General features: G+C 35.3%; 2 protein-coding genes across 4 annotated transcripts; one reads left to right on the forward strand and one right to left on the reverse strand.

The window, feature by feature from the left end:
• Window positions 1-332: 332 nt before the first annotated feature.
• LOC133204833 (protein transport protein Sec24C-like) lies at window positions 333-12750 on the reverse strand. 3 transcript variants are annotated; one of them, XM_061340596.1, is made up of 24 exons: window positions 12605-12750; window positions 11886-12032; window positions 11047-11137; window positions 10606-10723; window positions 9310-9366; window positions 7332-7575; window positions 6571-7142; window positions 6345-6450; window positions 5841-5968; window positions 5582-5720; window positions 5226-5341; window positions 4994-5121; window positions 4701-4779; window positions 4268-4591; window positions 3983-4153; window positions 3484-3580; window positions 3231-3376; window positions 3004-3142; window positions 2628-2822; window positions 2197-2300; window positions 1999-2086; window positions 1773-1876; window positions 1480-1569; window positions 333-1390 (listed from the first exon to the last, which is right to left on the reverse strand). In XM_061340596.1, exons 2-24 carry the CDS (start codon window positions 12007-12009, stop codon window positions 1250-1252), a joined length of 3501 nt encoding a protein of 1166 aa, XP_061196580.1. In that variant the 5' UTR covers window positions 12010-12032; window positions 12605-12750; the 3' UTR covers window positions 333-1249. The 3 variants fall into 3 exon arrangements, with proteins under 3 accessions (XP_061196580.1, XP_061196565.1, XP_061196572.1); XM_061340581.1 differs by having other exon boundaries at window positions 6571-7575; XM_061340588.1 differs by having other exon boundaries at window positions 6571-7575; window positions 12591-12740.
• A 55-nt stretch (window positions 12751-12805) lies between these two features.
• LOC133204858 (alpha-(1,3)-fucosyltransferase 11-like) lies at window positions 12806-14441 on the forward strand. Its single transcript, XM_061340604.1, has 2 exons — window positions 12806-14200; window positions 14330-14441. Exons 1-2 carry the CDS (start codon window positions 12972-12974, stop codon window positions 14439-14441), a joined length of 1341 nt encoding a protein of 446 aa, XP_061196588.1. The 5' UTR covers window positions 12806-12971.
• Window positions 14442-17715: the final 3274 nt, after the last annotated feature.

Consider the following 17715-nt stretch of genomic DNA (forward strand, 5'->3'; position numbering starts at 1 on the left):
TTTATTATCTCCCCTTGAAAGAGGGCATGGCCCTTCATTTGAACAAATTTGAATCCCCTTCACCCAAGGATACTTTGCGGCAAGTTTGGTTGAAATTGGCCCAGTGGTTCTTGAGATGAAGTCGAAAATGTTAAAAGTTCACAGACAGACGGACGCCGGACAAAAAGTGATCAGAAAAGCTCACTTGAGCCTTCAGCTCAGGTGAGCTAAAAAGTTTGAAAGCAGGAGGAGTTGTTCAGACAAATAATGTACCCTTTTGACAGCCACCTGACCATTTCAATATCAAGATTTTTCCTACAAAAAATCCTGTTAAAATTGAATAAAAACAAAAAAACTTTTTTTCCAGTTTTTATTTTCCACTTGCTAACACTGTGGTGATAAACTCTCATTCCAAAGTCTCTGTCTGTATAATCTATATTGAGAGAACACCATCATAGACTAGAAAATCAAGCTGTTGACCACAATCAATCCTTAATGTTAAAATACTTAAGCATCATCATGTTTACATTGTATCATCAATAAAGTTAGTATCAGACACTGACTTGAGTTTCTGAAGTCTCTAAATTTAATGAACATGTTTATAATAAATACATTTTAAGTTCTGAGAATTCATACATTCAAATAAAGAATAGAAGACAGAAATATGTGGTAAAAATTCATGAAAATAAAATCCCCACCCACAACATTCACCTGTCCAATGATGATAATTAACTAATGCTTAACAAAACAATTCATGAATAAATATTTGTTTTTAAAGCCCATTTACAATATCATGCAGCAAAAATGGTGTATTTAAAATAAAATGCTCAATTTATCTTTCTGAGAATCTGGCAATCAATAGACATACATGTACTCATTTAGCATCACAACATTTGCATGAAGATTGGGTATGTATTCATTTTATGGCATTAGATGTCAACTGATTAGTATTAAGAGTATATTTTTGCAATTGTCTTTGTTAATTTGGCAGCTAGAAAGGCCAGTCTACAGGTATAAAGTTTTGCCCTTGGAACATTACTACGGGCCATATCACAGAGAATCCATGTAAAGTCAAGACAAAGATACTTCATCACATCATATCACCAGGCGTCCACCCAAATCTGTATAACTCAGTCTGTCTAAAATATCTGATGTTCCCATTCTTGAAATTTTCAGGAGAAATCCCTGATATTTTGGTTTCTTCTCTGCTGCAGATGGTTATGTCTGTTTGGACAATATTTGTATTTTGTGTTTATGAAGATAGTTTTCTTTAGCTTAATAAGTTCCGAATTTCTTTGTGTATGTGACATAAGAAGTCTACGTATGAAGCACTTCCACTATGTCCTTTGTCTTCTACAAGGAAGTGGTTAAACCATGGCTCCAACTTGTCCCGCTGTCGAACAATTGTTAACTGTAAAGAGATCATACATGTGTGTCAAAATTTTTTTAAATAATTAAAGAAAATGAACTACTGATAATTCAAATTCACTTGTTTCTTACCTTCATATATCTACCCCGTTCACTTCGTATTGAATTGATTACATCCCTTAATTTCTGTGATACAGGATTATCAAGGTCAATCAATTTACACTGAAAGGAAATCAAAACCAATCTTCAAAATATACCAGTGAAATGTACATAATGTGAATAACTTCCTGAAGAAAGATATTGCTTTATAAAAATAATTTCTTTCAAAAATAAGAACATACTTGAAGACCATCTCTACATTTTAAAACTCATGACAAAACCACAAATACTGTTACTCAGTTTTACACTGGAAAGGTCACACTTACCTTATCAATGTCTATCTGGGCAGCACTTTGTACTGAAAACACCTGTTGAACCCAGTGTGGCTCTACATTGTGACCAATCCATAAGAACATGGAAATACCATTCTCTGTAAAACATAAGGAATTAAGCTTGTGTTTCTCATCTTAAGAATCAATAACTAGGTTATTAACATAGGAATGGCATAATCTATCGACATATAGTGAACATAAATAATACACAGCAACATACCTAGGAGATACACGCCATTATCTCGGAGTCTTTCTGCAGAACATCTGATGGCTGGAGGAATTCGGTCTCCATGGGATTCCAAGTCATGCTGCAAAATTCCAGATGTTAAAGCATAAATTCTCTTACTCTAAAATGATAACATACATGCATCTTTCATGATTTAAGCATTATCAATACAGCATTATAAAACTAACTGACCATGGGTAACAGCCTTGGATAGAAGAACACTTGAGTTGATTCAACATCCATAGAATTGAGTTTATGCATAAGGTAACTTCTATCATCGGTAGATATTTCAGATCCTGTAAAACAGACATAGAAAAATGATTTGAGAATTTTTATCATGTTATAAATCCCTAATTACACATGTAAGTAAAACTCGGAACAGCTCTATCAACATGTAGTTCCAGTTACTACCATTTCATTATAGTAGAAATAATTACATGCACTGCAAACCTAAAAGGACTGAAAATTGCTTTGTACTGTACATGATTCTTTTTAATCATTGTTTTGTATTATATACATATAGTACACAAGACTTTGATATAAGCAGATATTCACTAACAGTGTTTTTGCAAGGAAAAATTACTTATCAAATCCCTGTATATAAGAAGAGTCTCAACCCTTACCACCTTGTAGAGCATCGCTTTTAATGACACAGTTGGCGTACAGAGGGAGGAGTTTCATTGACTCTGGCAGAATCAGCTGACCTACAGAAGAGGGGGAGGCACAATTCTTCCTGTAACAGGCCAGAATCTGGGCTACCTGGTTCATTACTCCCTCCCTCACCTGCTTGGGGTTAGAGTTCAGGCCTGTTTTGACAGCTGTAATGAAAATTCAAATCAAATTTACCTACTCTATACCTAAAATCAACTGCCTGGATTATGTCAATGTTATATACATGTGCATTCAACATTTATTAATGAAGTAGTTTTCAAAAGGTAAATACACAAGGATATTTAACAAGATTGATGATAATACTGCAGTGTCAAAGAAAATATGTACCGTGTTTGGCCATGTAATTGATGAGGGTATCTAACTCGGTGTTTCTGAAGAGGTCAGCCATTTGAGTACAGCAGTTTAGAGACAGGTTGTGTATCCTTAGTCTCCTCTGTCCTCCAACACTGGTAAACAGCACTGCTACCTAAAACATGACCAAGAATTCAAATAATTACACATAGTTTATTTAGACAAGCAAATATTAATAATGAGTGTTTTGAATGGTTTGTTACCTGAATATATGCACCATCAGCTTCATTTAATTTATCATCATGTTTAATCTCAACATTAATAGCTTGTTCTTTGTCTATAGCTGCCAGCTCAACATCTGTTGTGTTAGACATGTAGAAATTGCCCAGGAAGTCTACAGCTCGAATACCTGTAACCAAGCCAGCAAAAAAGTGTTGATAAGAAGGCAATTTTAAAATTTTTGGAATGGCCATTAATAACACCTGTCAATATTTCTCATTGAGTGACCAGACTTACCTGTACTGGCTCTGACACGAAGAATAGCATCAAAAGCTGTCTGGTTCTTTACATTATGCTTCAGATCTTCCAGGAAACGATCACCATCCAAGTCAGCCTGTAAAACAAAGTAATTCTTGTCAACAAAACTGGCACAGTGCCCACCTTGGAGCATTTATAAACTGCAGGTCTCTCTATCAATACGGAATCACAGAGGATAGGTTAAATTTTAATGACTGGCACACCCAACCCAAAAGGTGAAGAACATATAACATTAGGTCATTAAGGATATCAATTCACACACACAAGGTGAAATCTGCTTCACATTTATAACTTACTCTGTCCTCCTCAACCTAAGAATGTAAAACAGGACAACAGTGTTTTCTGTAAAATCAGTTTTTACATGTATGTGTATTAGTACATGTATCAAATAAAACCCTCTATAACTTATGATACATTTTCCTGTAAGCTTTTTAATGTTTATTGGATTCACATGTAAATATGTGTGATTTGTACACACCTGAAAGTAGCTGTACTTGTATATATTTCCTCCTGTGAGACGACACACTTCTGATATTGTGGCAATATCGATGTATGCGTTAGGGAACAAAAACAAGTCCACACTACAACCTGCAGTGACACACTCCTGGCCTAGCTTAGTGTAGAAGTTGCTCTGGGGAGTCAGAATTGTCTGCAATATAATATTTTCATGACATAGATCAAATACACCTTAATTTTAACATTCACTCAAATATTAAAGCATGCTTAATACATTTTGTACATTACTACTACATGTATTTTTTACTTTTTCTTTCTCAGTTCCTAGAAGTTTCCGGTCATCCCTATTCTTTAATTTTCCTGGAGCCTCTGCTATTGGCAGAGAAGTATGAAATATGTACAGTTTTCCACTACGATCAGCAGACTTTAAAGCATCTAAGCCGGCTTGAATGACTGGCCCTAATACAGTTTCTGTCTCTCTAGACTCTGCAAACATCTGAGGGATCTGTGATAACAAACTGTCAATGACTGCCTCAGATTCTGAAAGTTTCACAAGAAATCCATCCAACAATGGCACAAACACATCATCCAAGTCTGATACAACCAACATCTGGGGCTGGGCCAAGTTACCCTGGAAAACAAAATCAAAGACACTGACACTACTGTATGATTCTATTGTTCTATGATATTCAAAATTCTTTTTTCTAATTGAGCATGTTAGATGGAAATAAGTGGCATACCTTTACATTATAGAAATGAATTTCTTTAGCATATGTAACAAATCCAACTCGGATTTCTGACTCATCCTGACCAACTTCTCTGCAGAAAAAAAAGAAGAATCTTAAAAAAAAATTTAATAGGGACCTCATACTTTTCTCTCTTGAATTTCTCAATAAATGAATTTATTTAATGTTCATATGATTGATTAAATTGTATTTCATGCTTACTTGAACAGATATTCAACAAGCAGTCAATCAAGAGCAAAGGTTTCATTGCAGTAAAAAACAGATAAATTAAAACAGTGAATACATACTTTGGCAGATTAACTAAGACATCTTCTTTTAATCTCTCGCATATCAAATGTACTAATCCACTTTTTATACTGTTATAGGACACATCAATCATAAAAATAAATGCTGGTGCATTTGGCAATGTTCCATTCTGCAAATTCATATAAATCATATTAAAACTTCATTTTTAATACAGCAAATCAACTGCAACAAATCACAACTTAAACTCAGGTTAAGTTTATAAGTATAACTTACCTTACAATAATCTTTTGTAGCTACAAATTCATAGGAGCCTAAACACAGTTCTGGTCTGTCATAACTATCAATTCTTCTTCCTGTGTGGTCCAGATGTGCAAAATACTCTGCTGGCACTACAAAGGAGAACAAAATAAAGCATATAACAAATGTCAATTAAAAACAATTCTCAACTTCAAACACTTATTTCAATCAAAGCTGAGCCCCCCCCCCCCCCCCCCATGTCCCTTATTCAAATTTAAAACTACCAAATTCTGCTAGCTTGTTGATAGTCTTAAGCATTGAGCATTGAAGTACTCCATTTGTAAATAATGTGAAGATAACATTTTTCAAACCCCCATAAAAAAGAAAGTCACCATCAGTAGCTGCTCCACAAAACACACACTGAAATCTCCTCCCTCCATCAATAAACATCATATTGGGATTCATGTAGGCTTTACATCTCTTACATCTTACTGGTCCTATCTCCCCAAGATTTACAATTGGAGGATTCAGCTGAAGATGAAAACATCAAATTCATTTAGTTGTACTGTTCATTGAGATGTAACGCATTTTACTGTTTCACAAAAATTGTAATGCTAATGACACTTGTCATTTTTACAACAAATATAATACCTCTTCTTCTGGGAGTTTAGCGAATGGATTGATGCTTAGAGAAAATGGTACATGACAGCTCTTTAACATATCCGAGGTACAGGGAACATTGTACATTGTACTCCTCATAAAACGAGGGTTACAATTTCCTTAAAAAAATAAATAATAAAAATATTTTAAAAAACAAACCAATTTATATTCAGTGTTCATAATTCAGCTTACATCTGATGTTGAAGTAGCTAGTGGTATTTAATCTTTATGACTAATATTTCCTTTCAACTAATGGAACTGGTTTCCAGTAACCAATTTTCATTACTAAGATGTACTCAAGAACCTTACAAAAATTTCTCGTATGTAAATTGAGGTTATTTTAGAGTGATATTTACAAAACAAAACAAGTTTCCATGCAAACACCAAATCATGTGCATAGACAGTGTAACTTAATTTTTTTTTTGGTTTGTATAGGGTAGAGATAAAGTCACCCATTCCATCATATTTTGTACCCATATTGCATTCAGACCTTACCTTGATCCTGTACAGTAAAATTAGTTGTAACTGATGGTGGTACTGCCCCTTTGGCAGTTTGGAAAACCCCACTCCTATTGGCTCTGTCGTCTTCTATCACTTGAATCTGTGAATTAGAGAGAAAATGTTTTAGAGTATCTTTACATTTACTGTATGTATTTCATAATCTTTATGACCATAGTTCAAGTAAATGAGGTCAATCAGTACCATATTATTGTATACTTACTGGACTAGGCATCTGGTCAGGGTCCAGTTTTTTAGGTCCAGATGGCTGCTGCATCCCACCTGGCCCTGCCATGGGTTGAGCTCCTGGGTAGTTGGGTGGGAAGGACTGCCCTGGCATGGTTCCTCCTGGATATCGTGGCTGTCCTCCTGTTTGTGGTGGCATCTGCCCTGGGATTGTCTGGCCAGGCTGAGGAGGAAACTGACCAGGTCCAGAACCTCCATACTGATTTGAAGAAGGTAAACCACCAGGTCCTGGGGGAGGAGGAAATGAACCAGGGCCAGGCTGAGACATTATACCAGGACCAGATGGAGGTCCACTTGGTGGACCTTGTCCGTACCTATCTGTCATGGACAGTCCAGAAGGGGGTCCTTGATTCATCCCTGTAGGTGGGCCTGATGAGGGACCAGGCCTAGAATGTGGGGGCATACCACCCATCGATGATGAAACTGGAGGCATTCCTGGTGTTGTAGGTGGTGGTCCAGCCATTCCTCCAGATCGACTTGTTGGGGGACCTGGTAATCCTCCCATCTGACCTGTGGGTGGAGCCACTCCATACTGACTTGTGGGTGGAGCTCCCCCATACTGACTTGTGGGTGGAGCCCCTCCGTACTGACTTGTGGGTGGAGCCCCTCCATACTGACTTGTGGGTGGAGCCCCTCCGTACTGGCTTGTGGGTGGAGCTCCTCCATACTGACTTGTGGGTGGAGTCCCTCCATACTGGCTTGTTGGTGGTCCCCCACTATAATGGCTTGTAGGAGGACCTCCGCCATACTGACTTGTGGGAGGACCTCCACCATACTGGCTTGTGGGAGGGCCTCCACCAAACTGACTTGTGGGTGGACCTCCTAACTGGCCTGGGGCAGGTCCTCCCATATGGCTAGTAGGTGGCCGTGTTGTGCCACCCATTTGACCTGGTGGAGGTAACCCAGAACTACCTTGTGTGTTTGGGCCACCAGGTGGAAACACACGTGGCTGTCCTGATGATGTAGGAGCACCAAAGTTTTGCTGAAAAGATATGTTGAATATTAATCTTCAACAAGATGTGTTTGTGAAACACAGATGCCCCTTGCATATGGCAGCTAATGGTTGAAGTAATTTTTTTTTCCCAATGTAAATCAAACTCAAGGTCAAGGTCTTGAGGTCAAAATGTTAGTCTCAAAGAAAGCTTTTGGCACAACAAATACACCTATGAAAAATGAGAGCACTATCATCAACCATTTAGATGTTGTGGGCATGGTTTAAGATTTTCAAAAGTAGGTCAAACTCCAAAGTCTTAAGGCAAAAAATGTTGGCATCCAAAGAGATGTTTTGTCACAAGGAATATACATGTAAAATATGAAAACCATAGCTCCAACTATTCAGAAGTCAAGGGCAAGGTTAAAGTTTGTCAAAAGTAGGTCAAACTCCAAGGCCAAAGATAGAAGGTTAAAAAAGTTGATACCTAAAGGGAAAGGTTTCGTCACAAGGTATACAAATTTGAAAAATGAAAGCCCTAGCATCAACTGTTCAGAAGTAATGGGCAAGGTTAAAGTTTTTAAAAAGTAAGCAACTCATAGGTCAAGGTCCTGAGGTCAAAAAAGTTGATATCGAAGAGAAAAGGTCTTGTAAAAAGATATACACTTATGAAAAATAAAAGCCTTAGCATTTAGGTATGTCACTCGACAGCTTTTGAGAAAAGTTTGATCAGAACCTCTAACTTCAACATTATTTATTATAATTCAATTTTTTATGACAAATTTGAATTTAAAAATGCAAATTATACAATATTCAATTTAAAAACTGCTCACAAAACTGTAGTAAAGAAACAAGATTTATGGGGGATTATTTCTTGTGGTGGAAGGATATTTAGAATAAAATTCTTTAAATCTATGCATTTGTTTGATTTGATATCTTGGAACTTTAGCTCTATATATTTTTACTTATGAGAATTTTTTTCATTATCATATACTATGAATATTAAATATACATGTAGCTTTCAGTTAATATTTTCATAACAAATATTACACATTAATTAACGAACTTTGCCAAAAAGTGAAGATATATTTTAAGTTTTCACCTAAAAAGTGCATATTTTGATTTATATAAATTTACATCACTGATCCAAACTTTTTCCATTTAACTGATCAGCAATAAAATCATAAAAAGCTTGACAGAGGAGAATACTTTATTGCCTATCTAGATTTTTAATACACCAAATATGATATTTTTTAGTGCAAAAAAGTCACACAATACTATTAATTTGCAGGATTTTTTCAATACTAAATATCATTCAATCTATTTTACATAAAATAAAATTATATTTATTGCCATGATTATATTTGGTAAAAAATTGTTAACCTAAAAATTACAATTTAAGTGCAAAAAGGTCAAGTTTAATGTACTGTTGTTCACCAACTTCCAATCTTCTTTGCAATTTTGAATCATGCTATATGAGTAGTTATCTAAAATATACTTATCAAAAACCAAGGTAAAAAGTGGTTTAAGTTTTTTAAAAATGGGAGAAACCCAAGGTCAAGGTCATGAGATAAAAAACCCATAGAAAGGTCTAGTTATAAGGAATAAACATGTGAAATTTGTAAGCCCTAGCCCCAACCACTGAAATGTTTTGGCCAAGGTTAAATTTTTGCAGACAAACAGACCAAAAATTATATGCCCCTGAATCTTTGTTACGGGGGCATAAAAAATATATACAAAGTGGATATACAGATTCAATGTATTTTTCACTATATGTGTACTTACATTTGGACCAGGACCCCTTGGCTGAGATATATGCATTGCATTCAAACCATTTGAAATCTGGAAACCAAAAAAATCAATCATGAAACAATAATCACAGACATCACATTCTTTTAAAAATCTGGCACTAGTCAAGGACCCCCCCCCCTCCCCCCTAACCCCCAGAGGTCCTCCCCTAAAATCAGCAAATAATTATCATTATTCTATAATTTTAAATTTCCTGCTTATTTATCACATTAAAGAATTAATCTGTACAATAGAAATTAATAAATGCAATTCATGATATATTAAAGCTAGAGAAATTTAATGAATTGTCTAGAGTTCTAATTTGTTTATTCATTTAAGCTGGGATTACATGTATTTTTAATAGAGATAATTACTTCAGCAAAAATTTCTGACATTTGAGTCAGCCAAAGGTGGAATAACAAACACCTATATCACAAAGATTTCTTAAAATTTCATTGGAGGAGTTACACAAATGATATTATAAAAGAAGGCATCCCATTTTTGTTTTGAAATAAGCACATGATTTGATTTAAAATACTTATAAAGTGCACCAATTCATGACCCATTTGTAAATTTCAAAGAATTTCCTAATTCTTCCCCTGTACCATTCCCAATGTCAAAAAACATTAATTTTTCCCAATTTTGAGACTATAGATTTCAATTCAACTGTCGAGGAACAAACTTTGATGACATCACAATTCTTTTCACGTGAAACATTGTACTAGTTAACTAAATTTTTCACTTCCTCTTAAATCATAAAGTAGAAATCGGTTGAAAAATGGTGATTAATGAGTAAAACAATGAAGATGTTCTTTATTCTTTAAAACATGGATTAATAGTAAATGAAGTAAGAAGAAAAGTAAAATAAATATCATTTGTTGATAAGACAGAAAATTGGTTATAACTTAGTCTCGTCCGTTAGCCATATACGGTAAGACTGAGCCCTAGAGATTGTAACATTATGTATCTAATGCTTGTGATTTAAAAATCAAAAGCCTGAAAGGCTTCAATGGCGTCAAATATGAAAAACAATTTTAAAAGTTCTTTTGAATTAAATATGAAATTAAACAATGCTAAAAAAAAACAAGAGGCCCAAGGGCCTTAATGGTCACCTGAGTACAATACAACAATTTAGAGGATACATAAACTGATAAATGAAGCTTTGTTGCCCAAAAGCAAGAAAAATAGTATGATTAGCATCAACAAAATAATTGGTCTAGTATTCATCTGCTCCCCCCACATACGTTAATATTGATCCCAAGTCTTCATAATCTCTTTGTATACAGGACTTACCTGACTTGCTGATGATGGAGTTCTCTGTTGAGGAGGCATGCCTGGACCCATATTGTTTTGCATACTTGTAGTAGGTTTTGGAAAGTTATTCATATCCGGAGGTTTTCCAGGAATATTTCTGCAACATTGAAAATTACAAATAAAAAACCATGGCTCACTTCTTTATGATAATGGATCACTGGTTGAAAGCTCTGTGATTTAGTAAGTTGACTAAGCATGAAAAAGAAATATCTTCAATTGAAAAATAGCCAGGATTGTCCCTAAGAACTGAAATAGCAGGGGACATTAAAAAAGTAGAAGGGGTCTGGGGTTTCTCCCCTAAGAGGGGTTTGAGGGGGAATACCAGAATAACCGGGGATTGTGTCATTATACGCAGGGGAATTCCCTGGCCCCTGGGTCTTAGGGACAAGCCTGAATAGTGAATAGCTAAAGTCTTTTTACCCTGGTTGACCCATGTTTGGATACTGAGGCCCATTAGCTGTAGGTGGAGTCATATACTGTCCTGGCCCTGGTTTAGGTGGTACACCATAACCTGTAAAATACAATTACAAACTGCAAAAGAAAGTGAAAGTATGGCTGGACTGGTAAGTATTCACTTTTTGATTAGAATGAGATCTGGAGTGAATAATGTAAATTGCTATGTGGATATATATGTGTAACTTATCAGAAACATGGTCTATGGCCAAGGTCAATTACAGTAGAGGTAATTAAAACATCTTCAATAATGGCTGCCAAGACAAAATTCTTTATCTCAAGTTCCTACATTTGCTTTTTGAATAGGCATGAGAAAATATTCTGTACATACGTCTATATCAGAAAATTATGTGGAAACAGATGATAGAAACTCAATACCAGGCAATAATTACGTCATGAAAAACCATCATTTGAACAAAAATTTAGTGCTTATTTTCATTATGAGATTTACATACATAAAAACCAGTGATAGAAAACTTATTTGAAGCTTATGGCAGTACCTAGGTGCTCATTAATAGCTTAAACAGGCCAAAGATGAGTGTGAATTTCTAGACATGAGTTATAAAGGACTGTCTCAAAATTTATTGGAGGACTACGTCCAAATAGTCAGGTAAACTTTATCTCATCTCAGATTATCATAAAACCCTAGTCAATCAGATATTTGAACATCAAACAGAAAAAAAATTACAATGTAAATGATGGTACTTTATTGTGTTTACATACAAAACTCTATACTTAATAATTAATCTCATAAAGAATAACAGCTTTCTTAATTACACTTTTGAAATCATTTTAACAGCTCTCACCTCCTGGACTATTCATGTGACCAGGACCTGGGGGTCTCATTTGTCCTCCTGGGTTCATACCAGGTGCCCCATACCCTGTGGGAGGCATTTGTCCTTGTGTACTTCCCGGGTAGTTGGGATTCATTGTGTCATTTTCTTGTAGCTATTCTGAAATTTAAGAAATATTATAACCATTCCATTCTAATAAAATAGAGAGTCATATAATGTATTGCTAGACATACCAAAACACACTGTCAGTGAACTTACTACATTAACAAACAATTTTCCATCTCCCTTCTGCAAAAGGAATAGGGGATCCGATTGAATCCCAATTTTAATACACATGGAATACCTAAATACTGCCTATATTAATAATTAGCAAACAAAACTGTTACCATGCATTTTGGTACATCTTCATTATTGAAAATTTCAACAAACATACGCCCTTTACAGTATTTTTTTTCTGCAAGTCACTGTGTGCATTATCTCATACATACTGTCAATGTCATTCACGTGTATATAGAGTTATAACCATTATAAACACCTTCCTTATTCCCATATCAATAGTTCTACTATATGCACTAAAAAAAAGTCAAACAGTTCTTCCATTAAGTACACTGACTTTCATATTGATGAGTGTGCAGTAAATATTCTGTTACCTAAGAATATGTCAATGGAGAACACCGGTGTGAACTGCGAAATTTCATCAAACATTGGATTCTTTACCTGATAACATGTACCTGTTTTCGAGAATCTGCCTTGTATTTAAATGTATTCAGTAATTTCACTTCAGAGGTACACTATATTACAGTGTTAACACGAGTCAAAACATACGAAGTGTTTGCCACGTACTGAAGAATGACATCCGGTGGAACACATGCGCAATCGTGCCACGTAAATTTTTGTTGCATTGTGGGAGAAACCTGTCGCTTCCGTCAACAAATGTCTCAAATTAGACTTCAAGGGGAAAAAAATACTAAAAATATATTGATAGCGGGGATGAAAAGGAATTTTAATTGAAACACGGAACAACAAAGAATCAGATTTAGTATATCATGGAGTATTTTATTCAGCATTCCCACTGAGTATTATTATCTAGGTAAAATAATGCACTGGACACCAACAGTTCTGAATGACTACTTTGTTATTGTTAACGGTTTCAACTTTTTAGGATATTTTATACTTTTGGTTCATATCATGCTTGCAGATCTATCTACATACAACTTTCCGGTTATAATATGGTGGTGGAAAAACGTATATCCCCACGAAGATTTAACGTCTTTTAAATACATAGACTGTGGGGGTTATCGTGCCTGTTTGTCAACTTCAGATAGGTTTTACCTGGATGACTCAAGGACTAAAGGAATAATATTCTATGGTACAAGAGTTAATCCTCACGACCTACCTTTACCAAGGAAATTATGGCATGTGTGGAACTTGATTCACGAGGAATCTCCAATGAATAATTATCTGTTATCACACGAGGAATTCATTTCGCTTTTTAACTTCACTGCAACATTTAGAAGGGAATCAGATTATCCGTTAACAACTCAAAGTATTTATTCTTTGGATTACTTAACGAAAAGAAAACCAATGTCTACTGAAGAGAAAAACAGGAAAATACGAGAAAGTGGCAATGCTCCTGTCTTATATGTGCAGTCACATTCAGACGTTGCATCTGACAGAGATGCCTATGTTGAGCAGTTGATGAGATATGTAAAGATTGATTCATTTGGAAAATGTCTTCACAACAAAGATCTCCCAGAATCCATGAGAGAAGCTGTGATTTCTTATGAGGATGAACAATTCATGGATTTCATTTCCTACTATAAATTTCACATTGCTTTTGAAAATGCTATTTGCAGAGACTACATGACCGAGAAATTGTTTCGAGCTCTTCATGTGGGCTCTGTCCCTATATATATGGGATCACCTGATGTTCAAGATTGGATGCCTAATAATAGAAGTGTAATTTTGGCACGTGATTTTGGTTCTCCGGAAGAATTAGCAAAGTATTTGGAGTATTTGAATAAAAATGATGAAGAGTATAACAAATTCTTAGAATACAAATCACCTGGGGGGATAACAAATTCCTTTTTAAAAAATCATTTACAAGACCGCAGTTGGAGTACGCACCCGTCAGAGTCAACTGAAAGTAATGATCTCAATAAGTTTGAGGGGTTTGAATGTTTTGTTTGTAGAAAATTACATGAAGTGTTTGTAGGTGATGGAGACAAATTTGCGAAGGTGAACTTTTCACATAAAGCCAACAATTCACACATGGGTTGTCCAGAACCAAGAAAATTTTCACTGTCAACATTAAATTTCAGTAGTGGGTAAAAAATTAATTTATCTTCAATGTTTTAGTTATATCAGTTGTTTATTGCATAACAAATCTAAATGTCTGTCATATTGTATACATGTGAATCGTGTTCATCCCTTTTGATGCATTTTTATTGTTTTAGGTCAACTGACTTCCATTGGACTAAACTGTATGCTCAGCAGAAAAATACTGCCACAGCAGCTCGGAGAATGGTGGAGTCTGGGGAGAAATATTCCAGTGAATTATATAAATAAATATATATATATTATAAATGGTGAGCTTATTTTTTTACCCTATATATATAGAGAGAAAGAAAACAGAAATTCACTTTATAAGAATACTCAATTCCGACCAAACCAGGGGTTGAACTCCCGACCTACGGAATCTGCCTCCTACCAGGACAGGTACAGCGCGCTGGACCGCTCGGTCATCTAAGGAAGGCAAAAATCTTGCTTTCGATGGAATTCTATTTAATATATATATATATATATATATATATATATATATATATATATATATATATATATATATATATATATATATATATATATATATATATATATATATATATATATATATATATATATAATTATTGTTAACACCCTGCATTGTGAACAGAGTAATAGACGGGTCCGGGTAGTGATTATATTACTCAGTACGAGTACTGTAAGTAACATCATGAACATATTGCATTAAATGCTTTCCAAGTTTAATCTTTAAAGATGTCTCGGAATTACACTACAGTAAAAGAGACTCGATACAATTACAACGTATTAATTTATTTGTCGTGTTTTAAACGCATATATTAGTATGTTAGTTAATACAAATAATGCGCCCACATTTCTTGTTCCGAATTTAGATGCATTTTTGATCCTCTGTTAAAAAAAATTAAAACAAAACAAACTTCAAACATCACAAGATCAGATGTACGGGTGTCGAACATGCAACGAAGGCCGTCGGAACGGGGGAGGGTGTGATCTTCTTTCCTTTTTTTTTTAAATATTTCATTGGTGATGCTGGACCTATCTGTAACATTCAATGTAACTGACCATCAAATCCTCATAAGGCACCTTAAATTCATTTCTGACATTACTAGTCCAGCACTTGAATGGATAAGACCCTATCTAACAGGAAGTTTACGCAAAAGGCAGTCGATCATCGGAATTACACTTCCAAAGGACTTTGATGTAAATGACTATCAAATCCTCGTAAGGCATCTTAAGTTTTCTTATGGTATTACTGACCAGTGCAGCACTTGCATGAATAAGACTCTGCCTAACTGGCATTACGCAAAAGGTTGTCACGGGAACTACACACAAAGGACTTAACTGTAATTGACCATTAAGTCCTCATAGGCAATCTACTGATGCAGCACTTGCACTGTTAAAACCCCACTTAACTGGTAGTACGCATGCAATAGGTACAGTAGTCATCGGATATACACATTCAAAGGACTTTGTGCTTCCTAGTGGAGTTCCTCCATGCTCGGTTTTCGGGTCCAGAATCTAAGCAATGATCTGCCACAGACATGCTGTAATATATATAATGTACTTTGCTACGCGCTTTCACTTTTGACACATGGAACACATCGCAATGTTCCGACATTATATCATATACAGGCCCATAGGAAGCAATTTCATGGGGGTGGGGGGTGGAGGCACAACCTATTGAAAATTTTGACAAGCATAAAAAAGGTCACCAGACATTACTTTTGAGGGACACAAACGGTAAATTAATTTTGTTTTCTTTTGCAGTTTATAGTTGCAAAATTATTGGGTGTGGGGTAGAGGAAGCTCCCCTCATCATCACGGTTCCTAAGGACCTGGTATTATAGAGAGTGCTATTGCATCATGAATTATGTACTGGTTTTCGATTGCATACGTGTGGCCGAGACTCTGAAGCGATGCTGGAAGTACTTTAAAAAGATTGATCTCCTTATTGATCTAATTATTTAAAACGAGGTATTTATCTAAGGAATGTTTTTAAGTTTTGTGTGAGTTATTGGTGTGTAAATCACACAGACTTGTCACGTAGGCATATTTCATGAAGCGCGCTAGCACTTCATGAAAAATATGCCTACGAGCAAGTCTGTGTGATTTACACACCAATAATTCATACTAAACTTAAAAACATTCCTTATATTTACATTTTCAAAAGCACCCAAAATATATTCAATGTTTGAATTATTCGCTGCCCTATAAGCGCGAGTTTCCACGCGTGAGTATACACAAAAATGGCATTCAAATCAATTTCACAGTTGCTTAGAAGAAAAACTCAGCAAATGTAAATATTTGCATTTTATCATATTATTAAAATGATATGACGCCCTAGTACTTAATAGTGTGACGTCATTTACTTCATTAATATTTCATCAGAAACAAGATGTATTAGTGAAACACTGATGCCCCTGTATAGCAACTTATAGCGAATGTTAAACTTTCTCAAATGCAAATCATATATGTTGGTAACCGAAGTAAGGTCTTGTCTCGAGGAATATACCTGTGAAATATGAAAGCACTAGCAGCAACCACTGAAAAGATATGAAAAAGGTTAAAGTTTTTCAAAAGTAACTCAACCATCAAGGTCAAATGTTCAAATTTAATGGTGCCCAAGAAAAGGCCTTCTCACAAGAAATACACACGTGAATTGAGTGAAATATGAAATACCTAGCACCAACCGTTCAAAAGTTATGGCCAAGGTTGAGGTTTTCAAATAGATCAACACCAAGGTCAAAGTCATAGGGTTAAAGTTGTTGGTATCCAAAGTAAGGACTTGTCACAAGGATTACATATGTGAAGTATGAAAGCCCTAGTACCAACTGTTCAAAAGTTGTGGCCAAGGTTAAAGTTTTCCAAAGGTCAAACTCCAAGGTCAAGGTCAAAGAGTCAAAGTTGTTGGTATCCAAACAAGGATTATTGGTGTGAAGTATGAAAGTCCTAGCACCAACTTTTCAAAAGTTACGACCAAGGTTAAAGTTGGGTAAAATTTTGCAAAACTGGGTCAAATTCCAAGGTCAAAAGGTCAAATATAATGGTACCCAAAGAAAGGTCTTGTCACAAGGAATATACATGTGAAATAAAAAAGCCATAGCTCCAACCAATCAAAAGTTATGGGCAAGGTTAAAGCTTTTGCGAGCAAACAGACAGACAGACGGACGGACAGGAAAAATTATATGCCCCCGAATCTTCGATTACGGGGGCAAAAAAGACGGACTAATTAAGAGTTGTCTTCCGCTACGCTCCCAACATTTGGGAGCGTATAACGGGGACGACAACTCTGGATACAGAATGAATTTTTTTCTCTTTGCTCAAGTAGCACAGTTGTGCACGGCGTATAAGCGCCATTGCAATTTTGCAGAAAAAAATAAATAAAATCGTTTGTACGATCAAGAGATTCGTTTGTATATACATGTATACTATTTTTTAATTCGTTTGTACGATTTTTTAAAATCGTGTGTACGATTTAATGTTTAAAATCGTGTGTACGATTTAATTTTTAAAATCGTTATTTAAACTTAGAAAATCCTTT

The sequence above is a fragment of the Saccostrea echinata genome, unplaced genomic scaffold (genome assembly GCF_033153115.1).
Source record: "Saccostrea echinata isolate AGI-Se365-2 ecotype Australia unplaced genomic scaffold, CSIRO_AGI_Sech_v1 ptg000002l, whole genome shotgun sequence".
NCBI lineage: Eukaryota > Metazoa > Mollusca > Bivalvia > Ostreida > Ostreidae > Saccostrea > Saccostrea echinata.

Excerpts from the sequence above, each read along its gene's own strand:
- LOC133204833 (XM_061340581.1), bottom strand. The coding sequence starts at position 12,009 with ATGAATCCCAACTACCCGGGAAGTACACAAGGACAAATGCCTCCCACA. Across the intron at positions 5,969-6,344 it reads TTTTACTGTACAGGATCAAG|GAAATTGTAACCCTCGTTTT; the intron begins GTAAGGTCTGAA and ends TATTTTTTTAAG. Across the intron at positions 5,342-5,581 it reads TTGTGGAGCAGCTACTGATG|TGCCAGCAGAGTATTTTGCA; the intron begins GTGACTTTCTTT and ends TCTCCTTTGTAG.
- LOC133204858 (XM_061340604.1), top strand. The coding sequence starts at position 12,972 with ATGCACTGGACACCAACAGTTCTGAATGACTACTTTGTTATTGTTAAC. Across the intron at positions 14,201-14,329 it reads ACATTAAATTTCAGTAGTGG|GTCAACTGACTTCCATTGGA; the intron begins GTAAAAAATTAA and ends TTATTGTTTTAG.